Raw genomic sequence first — 22,016 nt, forward strand, 5'->3', positions numbered from 1 at the left:
AAGGGCAGACTGGAAGGAGTGGATGTGGGTGAGAGGATCCTCCGTGCCAGTGTAGAAAGCGATGCGGAGTGGCTGGATATCTTTCTCCTGGTGGTAGTGGAGGATACGCCCAGTAAAGGGCCCTAGCCGTGGTTTTGCCCAGCGGGGTTGATGGCTGCGATGTTCTCGCTCTCCAGGCGCCGGACCTTTTCGAAGAGAAGCCTCATAGCCGGGTCGGCATGAGGAAGAGTTTCAAGTGCCAAAGGCCCGGGGGGGGGATAGACAGGGGCTGGGGAATGTTCCCAATCTTCCAGCGTCTCAGTGTGGCGAGTTGGCCAGTTCTCTGAATTATAGAATTCCCAACTATCCGAGTCCCCGACACCTTCTCCGTTAGGTACGCGGACGGGGGCTGGCGATAGGCCCAGGTGTGCCACCCTTGGGTCCTCGAGGTTGACAGGGATAGGGATCGGCCTTGGCTGACGGTCCGAGATGCGATCCCGGCAATCTTGGTAGATCTTGACTGGCTCATGAGGCCGGTCCTTCGGTGGGGGAACGCAAAGGGGTCGTGACGGGGGTTGCTCCGGATGAAGGTGGTCTTTTCCCTTGCGGAGCCTAGAGTTGGCCAGGGATGTGTGGCTGGAATGTGCTGGCTGGTTCGGCTGAGTATGCCCAACGTTTTGGGTCAGGTCCTGTTGGGCATCCTGGGCACGAGTCCTCTCCTGGTTCCGCTTTAGAACACGAAAGTCATGCTCTAGCTCAGCATTCCGGGTATGAAGATGCTCGTACTTCTCCGACATCTTAGTCATACTATCACGGAGGCGCTCCACTTCTGCCTGGAGAGAGGCGTCTCCCGGAGATTTCCTTCGGGAAGTACTCTCGCGGGGGGTCTGGTGCTGGGTATCGTGGCTATCCTCAGTCGGCATAGCAGGATGTGGGGTGAAGGAGAGGCGACGGGGCCTGAGGGGTGAAGGAGCCAGCTGGGCTGATAGAGAAAGAAGGGATTCAAGTGTCGAATTCCCACAGACGGCGCCAAACTGTTGATGCTCAAAATGGTTCGGCCACTATTTGAGTCCAACTTAGTGATTAGAGGTACTAGGTCTTCGGCAGGGAAGAAGGCTGAAGCCCTTGGGTGAAATGGATTGATAAGACCTGCAGAAGGGGAAAAGAGGGGAAGCAACCGTTAAGCTTCGGACACCGGTGTGGTGCCGGCCGAAGGCTCTCCGATGCCTAAGTCAGTTACAGATAGTAATTCTGGCAGAGTAACAGTGAAAGTAGGGGAATGGTCTCTCCGTTTTACCTGGGTATTGTTCCCTATTTATAGGGAAGTGAAAGTGGGAGCTTTGCACAAAGTTCCAATGTGGGACTTTGTGCAAGCCGTTGTGGTGGCGACACGTGTCCTGGAGATTAGGTTTGGCATTTGGGAGCTTCAGCAGGTGTCCGGCACCTCGGAAGTGTGTCTTCCTTCGGCATGGGAGAAGGCGTGGTTGCCTTGGTGCTAGTCGCTTTGTGGCTGGGTCTGCTCGACCTTGGAAGTGTGTCTTCCTTCGGCATGGGAGAAGGCGTGGTTGCCTTGGTGCTAGTCGCTTTGGTGCTGGGACTGCTCGGTTCATTATGGTGTAAACACCTCTTATATTTATTTTGTAAGCAGAAGGAAGACATCGTGCTAATGCACGAGAACGAAAAACCTGTTGGAAAATTCTTGGAGAATATAGTTATTGTAAAACACTGCAATATTATTGAGCCAAGCTTTTGGGCTGCGCACACCCAACAATTCTTTATGGGTAACTATAAGATGCTGTACAAGCACCTTGTTGATGTTAGGTTGTGAATGAATGAACGAAAATTATAAACTGATTTGTGAGGCTATACGGTTCCCTTGGAATTAGGCATGAAAATTTTAATTCTTATATATATATGCCAATCTTGCCAGATGTGGTTAGGTTTTCATTTTCTGCTTTTTGTTATGTTTTTCTTGGTGTCCTAAATATATCGTTTGTTGAACCACAAAGACTTAATACCGTATAATTGAAACAAATGCCCTTTTCTTTTCTTTTTTAAGAAAAAGATTTCATTCATAAACTAAAGGGCATTCAAAGACCAGCATAAATACAGCGGCGTCGTTAAAACTTTCCTAAAAAAACTACCTGGGACAAATCCTAAGATAGGAAAAAGTACCAAACATGTCCTAGACTAACAAGAGAGTCTGACACAAGCTTAGTGTAAAGTACCCACTACTATAGTTATTTGAAGCAATTGTTCTCCAAAGAAAGGTCCTCGATTAGAGTCTTAGCATCCATGTAGTGTGTGTGAATTTAATATATTATCTCCCCTCTCAATAGGAAATGTCCTATAAAAAAAAAACACATACATGATTAGCAACACAAACAAAAAATTTAGGTCCTTACATTAAAAATTGAATTTTATATCCATCATTTATAACTATTAGCTTATAGCGTTGTCGAAGGAAATCAGAAGAGGCTGCTCTAATGGCCATCGTATGTATTAGTAAACCAGCTTTTCAAACACAAGAAGCACCAGTGGTCTAGTGGTAGAATAGTACCCTGCCACGGTACAGACCCGGGTTCGATTCCCGGCTGGTGCATGAATGTTTATTTTCCCTTTTTTAAAAGTAACGCTAGCACCTGCACGTGGCTGAATTATTCCATTTCGGTTCATACCGGTTAAAAATTTGTACATTCTTTTAACTTTAAATTGATTTATTTAAGTAAAATTTCAGAGCATGAGTGCTTTAGTATAAATCGTTGTTAAAACGAATATCTATATATATATAAAGCCAAAGACAAAAAATGATGAAATATTTAAAATACCATAAAAGAATATTTTTGTATGGTCTACTTTGTATTGTATTTTACTAATCCAATCTGTCTATATTTTAGATAATCATTCAAAGATTATCTTTACAAAAAATCACTTGAATGTGTTCATTGATTTTGTAAGGCACAACTGGATATCGAAACGGTTTTCGATTGATCTATAAATGTAGACTTAAAAAATAAACTGTTTAGATAGTTGAAAAATAATTCGTGGAAGATCCTAAAGGGTGTTCTTCAAATAAAATTATTTGGGGGATCTTTCAATAAAAGGGGATTGTATATATATTTGATGCAAAGGTTTTGTAACTCAAGTCGTTGCTCTCATTTACTCATATATTCTAAGTTCTACGTTCAACTCACCCTTTCATGGAAATGTAATTCTACTTTTGATACGGATGATGTTCTACTTTAATTTAATCTAAACTACAAGAAGGGATATTCGAACTCGGGTGCAGAGTGAGGAGCACATCCCTTTTAATCGATTTGGCTAAACTGAATTATGAGGAGAATTTATCAAAAATAGCCAAAACTTGACCCCTAATTTCAAAAATGTCAATTTTTGTAAAAAATTCCAAATATAGCAGAAAACTCACCTACATAGACAAAAATATCCTCAAATTTAAAACCAACATAAACCTAAAAAAGAAAACCCTATTAGATTGGGAATCTTTGTACGTAGAGTTTGTTCGCAGACATATTGCTGTCAGTGTAGTTCTTCCTTGGTTCTTCGTTCAATTTCTTCTTCGTTTATTCTTCATACTATATTTATAAAATTTCAATTCTAGTTTTGCTGACTTAATGTCCATGGTTGTGACATTTCTGTTAATGGACTCTTGAGCCCTATTCAAAGTGCTATGATTTAATATTGTCAATTCACTTTGAGCCTGCATCAAAGGTTAGTGCAGATAGGCTTGGAAAATTATCGAGTCTAGTAATATGATGATTCTAACATATGTGTAGCAGAAGATGTAATTACATGCTGATGTTATTAGTTTATAAGTATGGACCTTTGACTAACTTTGATGTGTCTAAGGTTTATTTGGTATCCATTAAGTTTTGTAATTTTTCTGTTTCAAATGTAAAGTTCTTGCTTTTACTTTGAGTGCAAGGAGAAAGCCAGTTTACAGAGTTAGAATACATCAAATAGAACTGCAAAGCTAGTGTGTAGGCTATTATTATACGGTATGGAAGGCTAGATTTTGTATGCTGCAGATTATTAAGTATTAGTTATTTCACTGATATTGTGATGGATTGATACATTTAGTTATAACTTAATAAATAGTAGTAATATAAAAGTTGATATTTGATATCATTGTAGACAGATCATATCTCTATGCTGTTTCTAATTTCATTTTTGTTATGTAATTTAAAGCTGTATTAATTTCTACTTTGTTTTATAGCTAATGTTTGTGGTTTCATTGTCAATTTTTGGTCTGTATGGGAGAGAAGAAGATGAGAAGAAGAAGAAAAGAGAAATGCAAACGGGAGAAGAAGAAAAGAGAGAGAGAGAGATGGAGAGAAGAAGAAAGAAAAAAAAAAATATATAGAAGTGATTGGAAATGTTTTGGAGGAAATATTCCAAAGTTTTATTTAATAAGGTTTCTTTTTTAGGTTTATGTTGGTTTTAAATTTGAGGGTATTTATATCTATTTAGGTGAGTTTTCTGATATATTTGAAATTTTTTATAAAAACTAATATTTTTTGAAATTAAGGGTCAAGTTTTGACTATTTTTTATAAATTCTCAATTCTGAGTGTACTTTTAAACGATTGTTTGGACGTCGTTTTGCCAAGTCATGGCCTTTATCAAACTATGGTGAACAAATAAACAGAGCAAAAAGAGAGATTACATAAATAAATGAAAGAATTTCTTGAATAATCCAAACATAAATAATATAATATATTGTAGAGTCAAACAGACAGACAGAGTCAGTGGGCAGCGAGCAGCGAGCAGCGAGCAGGCACGTCATGGCTCTGGAAGCTCCACCACCACCACCTATCCAATCCAAAACCAAATCTCAATTGAACCGCCGGTTCGCAGCCTCGGCGGCCGGTTTTCTCCGGCCCGACAGCCAACAGAGAGCAGCCCGTTTTCCATCTTCCCCATTTTCCGTTCAGAAAACTAGCTACCGTACGCCGAGCCCCATATTGTCTGCTGCTGTTAAGGAACGGAAGGCGGGTGCGGTGACGGAGTCAGAGTCAAAGCCGGTGAGAATAGTAGCCCTCGTCGGCCAAGGTACCCTCAGCCCTCTTAAAGGCACACCTTGGGAAGAGGTCATGCTCCACACTGTAAGTAAAACCCAAATTTTTAGTTGCTTCACTTTGTTGTTGTTTTTCTCCTTGTCGTCATTTTTGTTTTTGGTATAATTTTTGAACAAATTGCTTGAATCACAACTTAATCTCAGTTTTTCTCCCTATTTAAGCAAACATGACATAATTGTAGAGTTACAAGATTTGCAGGCATAGAAGTTTGAAAATATTTGGGAGGAGATATTATTATAAAAATGGTGCTAGTAAAATGCTTTTGGATATTTTGTGTAGTTTATGGTTTGCCATTGAGTCTAAGCCTCCTACTCAGATAAAACGGCGGGGGGGGTGTGGGGTGGGGGTTGGTCTGAGGAGGTGATGTGCACAGCGATCTTTACTAGCTGAAACAAACCCATGTGATATAAAACACTAAAAATGTGCTTTCATAATTCACACTTTCGTGATCACGCACTCTATGTTCTTAGTACCCCTTTCGTTTTAGCAGCTTTTGCCTTTAGATTGCGGTTTTTGGCAGTTTCTAACTGGATGAACTCCAATTTTCCTATTAGAATTGCAATATTTTCTTGTGCTACCTCTCTGGCTATCTGAAAAGCACGGTTCTTTTGTACTTTCCTTGATACACTCTTCTATAAACAGGCAAAAAGACTGAAATGGGTGGACGAAGGATATGAAATGCTTGTTTTTACCGATGATATCTGCCAATCTGGTAATGAAAATGCTGTAAATTTCATGAGGGAATTACGACGGGCTGATATTCTGGTGATTGTTTCTGTTACGAATCAAGATTCAGTTAATTGGATTCAAACTAAAAGTGAAAATGTTGGAAACATAATCTGCTTTGACTCATCTCCCAATTTGTCAAACAAATTAGGAGGATCTTATATTCACAAGGAAACCAAGGGAAATATATTTGGCAAAATCTTTGATACTTCTCAATCAAAGGACAGTGAATCAGTGGAAGTGGTCCAGACTGTGTCACAGGCGTGGGACAGGCATAATACGGATGATATAAGGTTTTGTTTATTAGTCATAATCAATGCTTATATAAGGCCTGTCCCGATCCTGAAGAATCTAAGATCAAAAGGTCTTTCTACCCTGAGCTGCATGGTGAAGAACTGCGGGCCTCAGATACTAAACTGCCTCTTGGATCCCAATTGTCGAAAAGCTCTTCAATGCTTGAATCAATGCAGTCCAGTAGATCAAGTGTGTAACTATCGGTGCATTGCTTCATATGAGAGTCCAAATCTTGAAGCCTTTTCTCTGTGTGTGTTGCAGAAGAACAATTGTCTTGGGTTGGATGCAAAGATCCCTGACAAACCATATGTGCCACCCATGGTTAAGTTTCAAGGGAAGGACCTGTGCCATGAAACTGCTGAAGATCTTTTTGTTGGTTGGTTGGGGAGTTTGAATTGGAGTTGGCGTGTTGTGGCAGGGCAGAACCCAGCTTATGATCAATTTCCTTGCCAGTACCAGCTCTTTTACAGGGGGAAGGCGAGAGGATCATTTTGGTATGAGCCAGTTTTTCAGGTGAGAACATTGGAGGGGAAGATGGTCTGGAGGAGGCGAAAGTATCGAGTCAAGAGAAGTAAAATCCCAGGGACATTCAACTTCAGTGTCTTGGACAATGGGGTTATTTCAAATGAGTTTTGGACAGTTGTGGACGTCCCTGATGATCTTAGTTGGGGTTTGTTTTATTATAGTGGTGCTGCTCGAGCTGCAGGACAATGCTATACCGGTGCTGTGCTTGTCAGTCCAGATGGGGCATACCCGAACGACCTGCATAAGGGGAGGTTAGCTGCTGCTCTAGAGAAGTGCGGAATTAAAGAGTGGGAGCTCTATACAGTTAATAATTCTTCATGTTTAAATCCTCCATTGGGAATTCCCGAGGGTTCAAGTTTGCATTCAGCGATACAAGTTAAAAATCAGACAGGGATATCCATGGTGGGTTTGGCGGATGCTTGAACCTCAAAATACCCTATTGACCGAAAAAAGAACTTCAAAATACCCTTGTGCATGGAGGAGTCGGAGACTCGCAAATGAAGCCCAAGGTTATCATTATCTTAACTTCGGCTGAATTAAGCTCAATTTTATGTATTAACACATTGTAAAGCTGTCTTTGTTATTATAATGTAGAAGACAATGTAAATTGAGTATTATTTGTATGTATTTGTAAATTGAGTTTACTGCAATGAAATTCACTTGTATGATATATATATATATATATATATATACAACAAAAAATAAGAAAAAAAAAGCGATACTCATTCTAAATATATTAAACCAACAGCATTTATTTCAATTTTAAACAACAAAAAATAAAAACTTTTTTTTTAATACAAGCTATTTCATTTTTTAGCACCAGGTTGACCAAAAATAAGAATGACTCGTTGGAGCCAAAGTCCCAGAGTTGGTTAATTTATACGTTTTTTTGTTTTTTTTTTTTTTTTTGATTTTGAGAATGTTGGACCTTCATCTTAATAACCCAACTTCACAAGGCCCCAATGCAAAAATGCTGCAATTTTTTCTTCTTTTGTCTTTTTAACTGGAAATTCTGTAGACCTATCAGTGATGAAGGACTTGCAAGCTCCGATAAATTAAAGGGGAAAGAAACTCCACTGGGTCTTATCACACGGTTTGCGCTGGTTGGAATTAACCTGATGATTTAGAAAACCTCAGCTTCAAGTGCAGACATAAGAATTTGGCCTTGTATAAAATGATGACAAACAATGACAGAGGAGCAATGACAAAGAAGATAACTCCGGTAAAACTGAAAGTCGATGGAGTCTCTCAGACAACAACAATTCAAGTCTGGAACCAATCCCAGCTGAAATTCCAATCTAAAATCCGATTAAATGCAGCCAAGTATAGACCTGGTTTAGAAACTCATATAGTTTGTATTTTATCCACATGAACTGCACCTGCCAACTACTTTACATTGCCTTTAAAGTTGCATATGGCAGTCCATATCTGAGAGAACAAGTGCTTTGTTACTTCCGGTTTGAGAACTCAGCATCAAACTCGTTCTGAAACTGTTTACCAGATTTGGTTTTGGCTGCCAACACAACATCATCAAGAAATCCCCTTTGTGGAAATTCTTCAGGTGCAAGAGCTCGATATGTTTCAAACTGTTCTGCAGCTTCCTTCTTTTGATCCAGAAGACTGTAGATAATTCCCTGCCACATATTGATACTATTTAGTAAATCGTTGTCAATCCAGTACCCTTTATTTTCCTTTCTGTCCAACCACTATTAGTTCTATGCAATTGGTGAGCAACAAACTTCATGAGAGAACACTTGTTTTTTTTTTTTCCTGTCTTTTTTGGTTTAGGAACTTGAGCAAAAAACAATTCTACAATTCCAGTGATTGCACACTGCACTTTTGAAGCTTATTGTAAGTTGTAACATACCTATTCGGTTCATGCAAAAAGGTAATTAAATATCTGACTACTTGAGGATTCAAGTTGCAATACATGGTATTCTTGGAAAAAAAACCACCTTAGCAGAAAGCAAAAAGAATTCATCTTTGACAATCCAACAGAATAATTCCTCAAATTTGTAAATAAAAGATTTATATAAAAAAAAAAAGTATAACTTGTCTCTGGTTGGAACTTCTATGTTCTGGTGGACTCTTCTCTTAAGGAAAGACTTTAATTGAGATATGGGAGGAGTAAAAAAATGTTAAGCTGATGTTTTCATTCTTGATTCTGAAATGAGAATATGTTACCTAAACTTGTAACAAACTTTGGTAACATTTGGCGCGAGTGGAGTGCCTCACTACAAAGCACTCATTGATCTTGCAACCTAATGTATTGTCTTAACTATTGTAGTGCAGACACAAATATAAGGTGCTCCATTTCACCTAGGTGGCAGACTGTTTCAGCTAAAGTAAAAAACATGAAAATTATAAGTGGATGAAGCACAAAAGCTATCAGTCACAAAGAGAAAGAAGATTTCATATTACAAATAATTTGTTTTTTTTATTTACACTATTACTAAAAGTTCAAGTCATAGGTTGTGGGGTCAACTACTGTTTGATAGTAATATTTTTCCTCACATGTCCGACTCTCTATACCACTATATAGAGCCCAACACGTAAAATTCAACATAAATTGGGAGGTTGCAGTTGCAGGGATATGAACTTAGGGTCTTTTGATACCATGGCAAATTCTTTTGATTTCCCATTGTCATTATAAGCTAAAGTTAAGATTTTACTTTATTTATTTGGGACCGAAAGTTGTTAGGATGCCAGTCAAATATTCTTTTAAGCAAAGCCAAAGAAAAACCAGCAGCAGCAAGTAAAATAACATGAGCAAACTAACCTGGCATAGATAAGGTCGAAAATCTCGAGGATCCGCTTTGACCAAATCTTGAAATTTATTCAAGCCTTCTTCCAATTCTCCCTAGAAGGCATAAATATATAAATATGCTGTCACACATGAAAAGACCATAGTTGTTCTAATTCTCATTGACCTGGCAACAGATTAAGATTCATTTTCTATATACAAGGAATTCAATTTGAACAAAAAGTTTCTGCTCTTGAATACAGTTTAAGAACTTTAAAGAGTGATATTTTTATAGATACCAGTTCGTGATTTTAGAAAATGAGAGGTTGGACTGATTGTTACCTTCACAACATGCATCTGTGCAATCAGAATTCTTATATTCCTCTCCTCAATGACTCTTTTTTCCCGCTGTGCAATTTCTAAAGCCTTATTAAGCATCACAAAAACAGCTGGACCTTCATGATTTTTGTGCATAACCAATGCCAGACCCTGAGAAAAGAAGAGATCTGTAAGGTTTAAGTTTCTCAAGCAAAGATGCATAAGGTGTCAATAGACATATAACAACGCATTATTTACTGCCTACAAGTGACTGTGATTGATTATATCACCCATGTAATGCAGTCGAAGTTGGATCCATCCAGCTAGATACCATATTAGATATAAAGAAGCACATGAATTGTCAACCGAACCTAACATTTTGAGCATTTGTTGATTACCTTGCACACAATTGATTACCGACCTACATATATCTGTTCTAAATCTGCCATTAGAAAATCAAGGGACTTGAGAACTCTATGAAAACCCCACCTAAAGAATCAATGCATATAAGATGTATGCCATACTCTCTCTCACAATATATATATGCATGGCATACTCAATTCTCACCAAGTACAATGCTTTACTTTGAACCAAAACCGTGAATCTGTGATGAAACAGAACTAGAACATAAACTTAACAAGAAACAGGCAGAGAAGAAAGCGTGTCAAATGCAATCATAAGAGTTGTTTTCTAGCTAATACTTAAATTCAAATTAAAAACAAAATATTAGGAACTACCAATAGAATATAATTTACATGCAATTTTTATCACCCAAAGACAGACTTTGTAATAGGGTATATGCTGCGGAGAAACCAAATATAAAAACCCCCAATCAGCGAATTCAAAGTTTGATAATCCACAATCAGTTTTGATTTCTAATGGCTATGTCAGTATATACAATCTATTACCCAACCTCATTCCTTATACTCACAATATAAGTATCACGCCACCACACACAAGCATATGAAACAGCATATAGTAGCAAAGATTGTAACAATAATAAATCTTCAAAAGGGAACAAGCCCCAGAAGCATACATGCAAAGCTCTGAGCAAAAGAGGCCTCTCCTCCAAGATTTCCTGAAACAATCTTTTAGCAGTACTCAGTTGCCCCATGATCTCATAACAAAGCGCCATCAAAAGCCTCCACTCGACCTCATCTGGCTCCACATCAATCAACTTCTCCACATAATTCACAGCCTGTTTTGTGTTCCCTCTCCTCATTGCCCCATACAAAACCACCTTCAAAGCCCCAACATTTGTTGGGTCCTCCTCCAAAATCTTCTCATACATTTCCTCATCCTCACTTTTCCCTTTCTGGGTCTCTCTCTTCTCCTCAAAGTTTGCACTGGAACTGCTTGTTTGAGCAGGCAGTGCTACAGCTGCTCTTACATTGAAGCATCCAACAAAGAAAACTGACCCTATAACAAAGCCCACTATTTTTTCTATAAAAAATCTTGATAAATTTTTATTGGGTTGGAAAGCAGAATAACTATGTGAAAGTTTACAGAAGGGTAAGGTGAGAGAAGTTGAGTGAGAGGAGAGTCTGCGGAGGTTCGAGTTCGAGGAACTTCTGGAGGAGAGGAATTTGAATGGAAGTGTAAGCGGCTTTTGAATATAGTGAGAATTGAGGAATGAGGGTTTGATAGACTTGCAGCAGAGAGTATGGGGCAGAATTTTGGTATGGGCTAATTCTGTATTCGGTTGAAGAGAACAAGCAGCCAACGAACCCATCTTTGGAGATGAATTCAACTGTTTAGAAAGGAAACCATAAACCCTGTTTTTATGCTCTCCAAAAGACTTTTTATATTGAGAGAGGCGATAGCACACTAAATTCGCACATACTACACAGATGCTAGAACTCGAACTCAGAACTTTGTCTAAGGAAGTAAATACTCCAAACCACTAAACTAGTGAGTCCTTTGCAAAATCATTGTATCTTTTGGTATATAGGTAAACATCCAACATTTTTTTGAAAGTTGTTGCTTGCCCTTGTGCTGAGCTTTGGAGTACTAATTTTTCTACAACTTCAAGATGCTTTCAGGCCATCACCACTCATGCAACAAGGATATCACTTTTTGTTATTCTTTATCAATAATATAATGACAAGTGGGATCATTTTTTCTTGTGTCATTATGTTGTTAGTTGAGGATAGCAAAATAGCGTTATCCCCGTTACAAGAGTAAGTTTTTTTTCCCATTCATGAGGACTAAAACCCTCTCAAATTTTAAAATTTTAAAGAATAGTGTATAGCTAAATTTTTCTATCTCCAGCCATGTAAGGCTATATTATAGGGCCCTCCATATTTTATTATTTTGAGAAAAACTATGGTACAACACTCATACATTCCATTATTATGCATTATTCAAATTAATTAAACTACCATTTAGAGACAATATTCCACTACTATGCATTTTCATAAAATTTTAATTGAAAATTTAAATGTTACAAGAACTTAAAAATTAAAGACAACAACACTTAAAATTAAAGACTACAAAAAAAAAATGTAGAAAGTTGTGAAAAAGTAGAGAATGTGATCAAATTTATAAGAAATGTAGAATGAAATGAGTGTGAAAATTTTTGAAGAAATTTGGAGATATTTATAGACATATTTTATGTTTTTCTTTTTAAAAGCCAACAACGGCTATTTTTGAAAAAATTGATACACTTTCCAAAAGGTTTTGACCTCCAATGGTCAGAACCAATTCTATATAATATATATTTTTTAAAGTTAGCATTAAATAATATATGTTGAATTCGCCAATTTTAATGGCGCTAATCAAAGGAGAACATTTAATTTTGTACATTGCAACATTAGAACGCTCGCTGGGGGCATTGCTGGCCCAACACAATGAAGGTGGAAAATAAAATGAACTCTATTGCTTGAGTAGAACACTCATGGGGGCAAAACAAAATTATACCCACATCAAAAAGGTCTGCCTCGCGTAGGTGTTTATTGTCCAGAAATTACGACACTACATCCTCGCTCATAGAGTCATTTTTATCTCCAAGGCAGATCCGCTCTGATATCTAATGTCAAAGCTTGTGCTCTTGGGGCAAATAGAGTGGTCACTCATTCTCTCTGAGTTTGAAATTAAATTTATGCCTCAAAAGACGATAAAGGGCAAGCTCTTGCTGATTTCTTCGCCGCTTATCCTACTCCGGACAACATGGAGTTACCCGAAGATTTACCTGACGAAGAGGTATTCACGACAGAGGCCCTTACATGGCAGTTTTATTTTGGCGAGGCAACAAGAAGAAAAGGAGCAAGGGCAGTTTGGTGTTTGTCACACCATCTGAGAGCTTAATCCCATACTCACTCTCTACTAGTTTTGTGCTCAAATAACGTAGCAAAATATGAGGCATTCATTATTGGCCTTAAAATTTCTCTTGAGATGCATATTGACTATTCACAAGCATACTATGATTTAGAGTTAATTGTAAGACAGTTGAATGGCCAATACGCAGTCAGAAATGCTACTCTCGTTCCATACCATGAAAGAACAAAATATCTCATGTCTCAATTCCAAGACATTCATGTTAGTCACAACCTAAGGTCAGAAAATGATAAGGCTAATGCACTAACTAATTTGGCTACATCGTTAACACAACCTGACGAAAGGGATATTCAAGTCACTGTTGGGGAACATCATTTACTACCCCCAGCTATAGAGAGAATTGAAGAATTTGTTGACTCGAATGTCATTACGACTTTTGAATGTAAGGAATAGCAAGATGATCTCGATTGGCGCCATCCCATAATTGAGTATCTCCAACATGGTAAGTTGCCAAATGACTCAAGGAAAAAATGTCAAAGTCCAACGCAGAGCCACCCGGTGAAGAAGTTCGAAATAATATATAAAAGGCTAAACTAGTGAAATGCTCCCTAAATTTGTTCCTAATTTTTGATTGATCCCTATCATTTTTTTTTATAGAAAATTTAGGATATTAATTTTCTTTTTATGCCAATGTACCCTCAACGTCAAAATTTAACACTTTTCATCGAGTTTGCCTTCAACTTCAGTCGCATGCTTGTCACGTACCTGCTTTATGAGGGTCCTTTAATCATTTTGCGTCCAACTCCACCCAATCTAGAATCCTACAATTTTTTGGCTCCATTTTCGTGGATTTTTTTTTCCGCTATCTTCTCCCATCATCGTCTGAGCAGCATTGTCAAACCTTAAACCCTTTAATAAAATGGGTAGACTGTATTTTGAAAACCCAATTAGAGAAGATGATGAGGAACTTACCTGCGGGACGACATGGTTCACATAGGTGGAATGCACACATTAAGGAGGGCAGTTCAAGGATGTTGCCTTCAATGGTCTGCTACTGGTGGAAGACTGCAAAAATGTAGACATCTTAGACTGTTGCACATCCATGGAGGAGGTTCTATGTCTGTGGGAGGGTAAGTTTGTATTTGAAATTTGGGGTTTTGATTTGTTTGCTCTGATTAGGAAATTATACTCTAAAATTAAATAGAAGCTGGCATGCTTCTCCTCTCTCATTCTCTTATGTAATTTCTATCTCCCGCCAAACAGAATTCCCTCAAAGTCCATTGGGCCTTGAGTCTTCTATAGAGATTAGGAAGAAGGGAGTCCAACAAGGAGACAAAGGAGACAAAAGATTAGTTAGGGACTTTAAGAATAGTCTTGGGTCCAATGCCCATCCACCATGAATGTTTTAAAGAAGTTAAAACGCGTAATAAAATCAATCACTTGCCAAAGACCTAGATTCAACATCTTGGGTCGATTTGAATTGAAAGTAAAAAGTCCACAATCATCCATGAGCCTATAGACAACTATTTAACTATACTTAAGAAATGCAAAAGGTATTTCGTTAATAGTAACACATATTTCCAATTTCAAAATGAAATAGTTTTATGAAATTGATTTGAGTTTTTGAAACTAAATAGTGAGTATAGTGTAACTATTAATATGTTTAAATGGAGTAATAGTTGTCCTAGGACAATATGTTGTCAAAACGATTAAAGTGTTTAACAAGATAAAAAATGAGACCCAAAAACTCCCTCAATCAATTGATAACATTAAGTCGATAAACGAAAGGCATTCTTGATGTCCTTTGCGTGGCCTTCCACCATGAAGGATTCTAAATGAGCATGATACTTGTGAAGGCTTGCCTCAGACATGGGGAAGTTGGCATCAACGACGCATGTTTAGGAGGGATCCTTTTCATGCATTTGATATTGCAAAGGTAGGAACAAGCATAGGCCAACATTCTAATATGATAAGGTTTCATGTTTGATTCCTACACGAAGCAAGCATGGTGGGCTAAGACGTAACTAGTACAATGGGATTTCACGATAACATTGGGGAGTTCACATTTGCTAGAGGCCAAATGAAATGGGTAATCACATCAAGATGTGAAGAGGCAAGCGGGCCTTCTCTTAATTGTCCGAAGTATCCTTAGATCCTATTATGGTGAGGTGATCCAAATAATAGGAAGCCTCCCATCCCACTAAGATTTTTAACCAAAACTTTCAGATTCCATCTCAAGGGATATGAGAATTTGCCAAAAATAGTGGGAGTTACCTTTTGACTTAAAGACCCGAGTCAATGGTAAATCTAAAATCAATCTAACACTTAGCTATATGTATTTGTAGATATGTCTGGATCCGTATTCTCCAAACTCCTGGACAAACATTGTCTAGAGGGCCATAACTTTCCAACATGGTACTATAATCTCAAGATATTCATGACTATTGAGTTGTTGGAAATCATCAAGCTCTATCTCCCTAATTCCTTGAATCTATCACATCAAGTGACAGTGCTAGCACCACTCTTCGCTTGTTGTCTACTCATTCTCTTATCCCATTCAATCCTTGGTGAAGAGATTTAGGGAGGTGCATATCTTTGTACCTATTTGGAAAGCCACAAGGTGGAGAATCAACATCAAAGGGAGAGCCAACAACAAAGGGACCATTCCCTCTACTTGAACACCATTCTTGGTTTCAATATTTGCTCCAAGGGTATAAACATCTTATCTTTCTCTCAAATAGGATTTAGATAGTCTTTGGTGTGCACTTTCATAGACTTATAAAGATTGGGACTAAATGAGACTTGCATGAATCCCTAGTTTATTTAATGCTTCCGCTCTTACTTTAATTTCATATTAGATATGGCATGCTAGGTGATTTATACTCTCAAAGTTTGTTGTAGAGTTTTTAAAAATCTCTACACAACACCTTTCCCACAATATTCCCTTCACTTGTATTTAATCATTCTTTCAAAGGTTATGATTGAGGCATTTTGAGAAGCTTGCTGAGGTTGAAAACTTGAGTTAGCTGCATTGCATGAGTTAGGCACATTGGCTGAGTTAGGTTCAGAATTAGGACCAATCTGAGAAAGGTCCTTATCTATTGAGACACATTGCCCCCTCTTCTCACCTAATTTATCATCCATAAACCAAATCAGTTAATATTTGCTTTAACCAAATTTGGATGTGTAATTTGATAAATCTCTTACCCCAATCTTCGGCCTTGTTTCAGCAGTGCCCGGGCTTGAACTATGAGGTTGATCTTAATGTCCGTCTCCTCTGCCTCTTCATGCTCTTCTAGTTGTTCCTTTTGCTCTTCCTCTGCCTATAGCTTGTGCCTTTAGCAAAAATAACAATATTATTTGCATATAAAAGGAAAAGCCTAATGACAAAGGAAAAGCAAAGTTACATGTGTTGTGCCTCCTTCATTGTTGGCACAACTTGCAGCATTGTGCCCTTCACCTCATGTACTACAATTAATGACAATTCCATATCTCCTAAGTTTTGTTGTATTTTTTGATATCTCATTGACTTCTTTTTGCCTCTTCTTTTAAGTCGTCCTAGTTGTTTGAGATACAAAGGTGGCTTGATTGGTACATGACTAGTTTTTCTCCAGTGTTCTTGACAAGCCATTGGAGATATATATAACCTTCATAACCTCTATCATAAGCAGACCTCTTATAGCATGAATGCACAAACTCAATAAACCAAGTCCAAGTCTCCCTATTCTCTACTTCAACCATAATAAATGCAATGGGGGTATATCCCATTATTTGCATCAATCCCAACTATACTTAAAATTTGTCTTGGATGAGTTCCCTTCACAAAACATCCATTAAAACCCACAATTGGCTTGCTTCCTTATGTAAAGCCCTTCTTTAATGAAACATAATAGATATAGATCCTTTGGAATACCAGGTTACCACTTTGCAAATCATTTTTTATTAGGACAATGCTACTTGGATTATTGGTCTCCAACTCTTTACAATAATCCCAGAGTTTTGCATACTGCTCTTCAACACTTCCTTCTATTCAGTCTCTAACTAGACTCTTGGCTTTGTATAACTAGTTCTCAGTTATACCTATGCCATAATTCTTTCTCACAATCTTAATAAAATATGCAACCTTTATACTAGGATTGTCCCTCAAATCCTCGTCAAAACTTTCAGCAAGCCATGAGGAAGTGGCAAACTTAGTCTTTTGCAACCTTCCACATATATGCTTAGGGTGATAAGTCTTAATCCTAGTAGTAGTCTCTTTTCCCACATGAGAAGCATATAGCAAACAATCACACTTGACTATCTGTCCTTCATCATTTCAACCATTTCCACCATTTTCACCATTTTCACAATTTCTAACTTGTTCACCCTCCATTTCCTTATTTTCCTCCCTTTCCTCCATTTCCAACTTGTTCACCCTTCTATACAACATTTTCACCAGCTACACACATCACCCTAGCTCTATGTTCATCATTCCTAACCCATTTCAGTGGCCTAGCACTTGTAACTGCATAATACCTGATTGCCTCCCTACATTGTTCCAAGGAAGGAAACTCCATGCCCAACTCAAACATTAAATTAATCAAATCAATCTCTCTTCTAAACTGCTTGAACCTAGGAGCTTTTCTACGCCTTACCTTTCTCACAGCTCCATCTTCATCTTGTTCCTCTTCTGAAAGGTTTATAAGATGAACATAACTTGGTTCCACATGCGCTTCTTCAACATCTTCATCCACTACATGCCTATCAAACCAACTATTATCTTCATCCACTAGATGCCTATCAAACCAACTACTATCTTCATCCACTCCTTTGTCCACTTCTTCTTCAGTTTGCTCATAGTCGAAATCTATAAACTTAAGGTTCTCTTCTGCCTATTCTTCTGCATCTTCATCCTCTTTCTCCTCTTTCTCATCCTCAAAACCCTCCTCAACAACCTCATCTTCTTATTCATCATCGACATCAACATTAATGGTTTCTACATGAGCCTCTTCATCCTTTTCCTCTGCCATATTAAAATTTCGAACCCAACAAGGACATATACAAACTCATTTGGAGAGTAAAAAGGTTATGAATTTGCGTAGATAAATACTAGTGTAGATGCAGAGGCTTGACTCTTTAACAATATGGGATCTATGATAAATAAAGCTTGAACCCTTGAGGTAGGTATGTCACGCAAAAACTCAAGCACTTGCCCATCTCCTTTAATAAGAACATAGCCCCTTGTTTCAATCCTATATTGATATTGGGCTTTAAGATAGTCATATGTCAGTGATGTAGCTAAATCATATATGTCTAGCACAGCCAAATGATTTTTGATACAGTTGTCTACCCAATGTACACTATCGCCCACATATTTGCTCTTTTGAAATTGACCTCTTTGGTGAATTTCAATTGTGCATAAATCTGGATCACCTAAATAAATAAATAAATAAAAGATAAGTCACACTACAACACAAAACCCTTCTATGACGTCTGATTTGAGTCATGAAATGCATTTAATGACGCAGATCAGGCGTCGTAACCTGCGTCGTCGAAAGGGGGGTCATGGAAACTTTTTTCAAAACACAACGTCTGTTCCGCATCATGGAATGAGGTTTCAATGACGCAGATCATGTGTCGTCCTACTCTTTCCATGACGCATCCTCCATATCATGGATTAAGTTTTGATGACGTTAATTAAGCGTCATTAAGAATATGACGTTCTATTTGGCGCTTTCTTTTAGGACTTTACATGACGCGGACTAGGCATCATGGAACTTAACGACGCTAATGAGAAGTCAATGAAATATTTTTCATGACACATTTCAAACGTCATTGAAATTCTTTATTTTTTTTTTAAAAAATAAAATTCTAATATGTATATATATCCCATCATTATAATTATTACTCAAAATGATGCTAGTACATTAATATTGTCTTGAACTAATCCCACAAAGTCAATCCTATGAAGTTTGAGAAGATTTGATACTTGGACTGTTCACAACAAAGTATGCTCTATGATCGTATGAGAGGATGTGATGCTTCATGAACAAAAGAGGGTGTAAATAGTACTAAAACAATTACAACCACACCTGCATTAAAACAAAAGATTAGAAAATGAGAATGAAGGTCTAGAAATTACAAGCAAGCATGAATGAAAATGATACAGGTCTGTAAATTCTTGGTCCAAATCAGAAATTTCATTTAATAGAAATGTCTTGCTAAACCAAATGCCAAATAAAACAAGTTCAATAATAGAATCCAACAAAACAAATTTTAAGGACCAAAAATTTAAATGAAGTTAACTAACCAAAAAACTAGAAAAAAAAGAAAGATAAGAAATAGATGTAAGTACGGGGAGGGATGGTAACAGAAAACCAACACAATCTCCTATCATTTTAATTCTTCCATCTCAAGTGTACATTTGCCATTTAACCCAAAAAAAAGTAATAAAAATATTTTCAGTTTTCTAATTAGTAATAAAATGGTTGAGAAAACCAACACAATCAAAACAGCAAAGAATCAACAAAAGAAGTTCAATAGAAAATATTATTAGTATATTGAAGTAAAATTCACAGGAGAAATAGTAGTGGATGTGATGTGGGCATACATTGTTATTATTCTTCAGGAGCAAATGTTGAATGACTTATTGCTTGAAGATAAATGAAGTTAAACTTTCATTTGTATTTATTTATAGAGAATTCCTTTTCTCCTTTTATCAATAGAAATAAAAGATATAGCCATCGATAAAATAAAAAAAATAAAAAAAAGAAGAAGATATAACCCATAGTAATCTGAATTGAAATGAAATTTGTTCAAACAAAAATATCAATAGAAGAAAGAAACTAATATCATATATGACATTATATCCAAAACCCAAAAAACCAGTCTAAACAAGCTTTAGTTTTGTTCAGTTCTTTTGGGTTGGAACCTATCACTTCTCGAAATTCACTAAACATTCAGTTCTTTTTTTTTTTCTTTCTTTTTTTTCTTTTTTTTGAGAAAAGATGATCAATTGCGTAGAAGGTTAATTGGGGTTACAATCTTGACAGAGGAGATCTTGAGCTCTGTGGCCATGCCCTTAACATTTGCAGTGGTGTTGCTAACTAAACATTCAATTTAATTCAAAAGAATGTAAAACTTTCCAGATCATAACTAGACATATAAAACCTCATCATATCAAAAATTCATTCAATTCGAAGTTAAGGAATCATGTCAAAAACTGAATTCAAAACAGACTAAGTTACAGACTTTTCTGTTTTTCTGCAACATAACACTAACTTGGAAAAGTTACCATAAATTCAAATCCAATTTAACTCTGATTTACATGAAACAAGTTTTCAAATGTTCATTGAGATGTCTATTTTCATATAACAAAGGTAAGTGTTGCAAAATTGAAACTGCCGCCCCTGTTTTTGATAGATTTTCCCCTGTTTTTGACAGATTTTGTAGTCATACTTTAATTACCAAACTTTAGGTATCAAATTTCAGCCAAATTACATGATATCATAGGACTTTTAATCCTGGATATGTACAGTTTAAAACCAAGTACTTATATCTCAAAACTAACCCACAACATGTGCAAAACTAGCAGTCAATGTCGGTAAAACAATCACACTTTCTAAAAATCTGAAACTGAACAACTTCTGCACCTATTTGTTTTTTTACCAAAACAAAACCCCAAAAAACTTGTGAACAATCTTAAAAACAAGTATATAATTTCAGTTCTGACTACTACTCAATTACCAACAAGAATCGAAGTTTGAAAAACCAAAACCCGAGACTGAAAGTGGATCAATACACCCAAACTTAATAAATCTAATTCATACTCTTCTTTCATTTAGTTTCGTGGGTTCTGTGGAGCAATTAATCAACTACACAATTTAAATATATCAACCCAACAAAGACAACAACATCCAAAAAACAAGACATTAAAATATGACAAAACAAACTTACAATGGGTTCAAGAAGAAATTCAAAATTCCTTAGCTCTCTCAACGAATCCACCCAAGCTACAATGGTTTTATGAAGCTCTCTCAAATGTCCCCAGAAGAAATTAAAGGCTAAAAAAGACACCTCTTTACCAGCTCAAATGTCCCAAAAATTCATTACAAAAATGATAATATAAAAAAGAATTAGGGACAAACTAAAATATAAATGAGAAAAATACAAAGAAGAGAAGAAGAAGAAAAATTCATACCTTGAGCATTGAATAGTGGTGCGTATAACGCGTCCTCAAAACCAACTCCATGACGCATATACTGCGTCGTCAAATCGTTAAAGTTTTTATGGCCTTCAAGAAGCGTCATCTTAAGGTTATTAAAAATATTTTTATAATTTGTGAAAAAATAGTGTGCAAAATTAAAGAGGTAAAAAACAATTGCGGGGAACGAAAAAAAAGGGTAGGAAATTTTCATAGATCTAAGACGCATAGGAAACGTCATCGAAAAACACTTCCATGACGCAGCTACCCTACCATGGATACTTGATTCCATTGACGCAGCCCAAACGCCATAGACATTTATGACCCGCAATACGCGTCATTGATTTAAGAAACGTTTCATGATGCAGATCCAACATCATGTAAAGTCAAAAAAATCTATGACGCGTAAAACGCGTCATTGAATGCATATTCAATGGGATGGATATCATATCGTTGAAACGATATCACAAACCAACTTCAATGACGCATTTTAAAAGCACGTAATAGATAATTACATTTAATGACGTGTATTCTTGACACGTCATTAAAACCATGTCATTAAAAAGCCTTTTTGTTGTAGTGTCAACAAATACACATAGTAAGATCATTTACTAAGCCCAACAACCCCAAACTGAAACAAACCTACCAATCTACCCGAGCCTTTACTCACATCAGACAATGGTCCACAAAAGTTGCAGCACACACAGACAAAGCACATGCTTTGCAACACACAGAGACAAAGCACATGCTTTGCAGGAATATCAGACAAAGCACATGCTTTACTTTTAGGACCACCCGCATTTTTTATTCAAACAAGAATCTCATACAAAGGGGAAAATACATAGAATAAACTTAATGTACCAACACTATAGAGCACAA

The 22,016-nt window shown here is 37.0% G+C and overlaps 2 protein-coding genes and 1 non-coding gene across 3 annotated transcripts; 2 read left to right on the top strand and 1 right to left on the bottom strand.

Moving 5' to 3' along the window:
• Positions 1-2,510: 2,510 nt before the first annotated feature.
• On the top strand, positions 2,511-2,581 carry TRNAG-GCC. Its single transcript has one exon. It is a non-coding gene; the product is annotated as a tRNA-Gly (tRNA).
• Positions 2,582-4,726: 2,145 nt separating this feature from the next.
• On the top strand, positions 4,727-7,268 carry LOC117633096. Its single transcript, XM_034366778.1, has 2 exons — positions 4,727-5,100; positions 5,716-7,268. The coding sequence occupies exons 1-2, from the start codon at positions 4,780-4,782 to the stop codon at positions 7,039-7,041; spliced, it is 1,647 nt and encodes a 548-aa protein (XP_034222669.1). The 5' UTR covers positions 4,727-4,779; the 3' UTR covers positions 7,042-7,268.
• A 494-nt stretch (positions 7,269-7,762) lies between these two features.
• On the bottom strand, positions 7,763-11,469 carry LOC117631346 (protein SLOW GREEN 1, chloroplastic). The gene is made up of 4 exons (XM_034364446.1): positions 10,716-11,469; positions 9,704-9,850; positions 9,398-9,478; positions 7,763-8,252 (listed from the first exon to the last, which is right to left on the bottom strand). The coding sequence occupies exons 1-4, from the start codon at positions 11,409-11,411 to the stop codon at positions 8,067-8,069; spliced, it is 1,110 nt and encodes a 369-aa protein (XP_034220337.1). The 5' UTR covers positions 11,412-11,469; the 3' UTR covers positions 7,763-8,066.
• Positions 11,470-22,016: the final 10,547 nt, after the last annotated feature.

The sequence above is a fragment of the Prunus dulcis genome, chromosome 6, assembly GCF_902201215.1.
Source record: "Prunus dulcis chromosome 6, ALMONDv2, whole genome shotgun sequence".
NCBI classification, from domain to species: Eukaryota; Viridiplantae; Streptophyta; class Magnoliopsida; order Rosales; family Rosaceae; genus Prunus; species Prunus dulcis.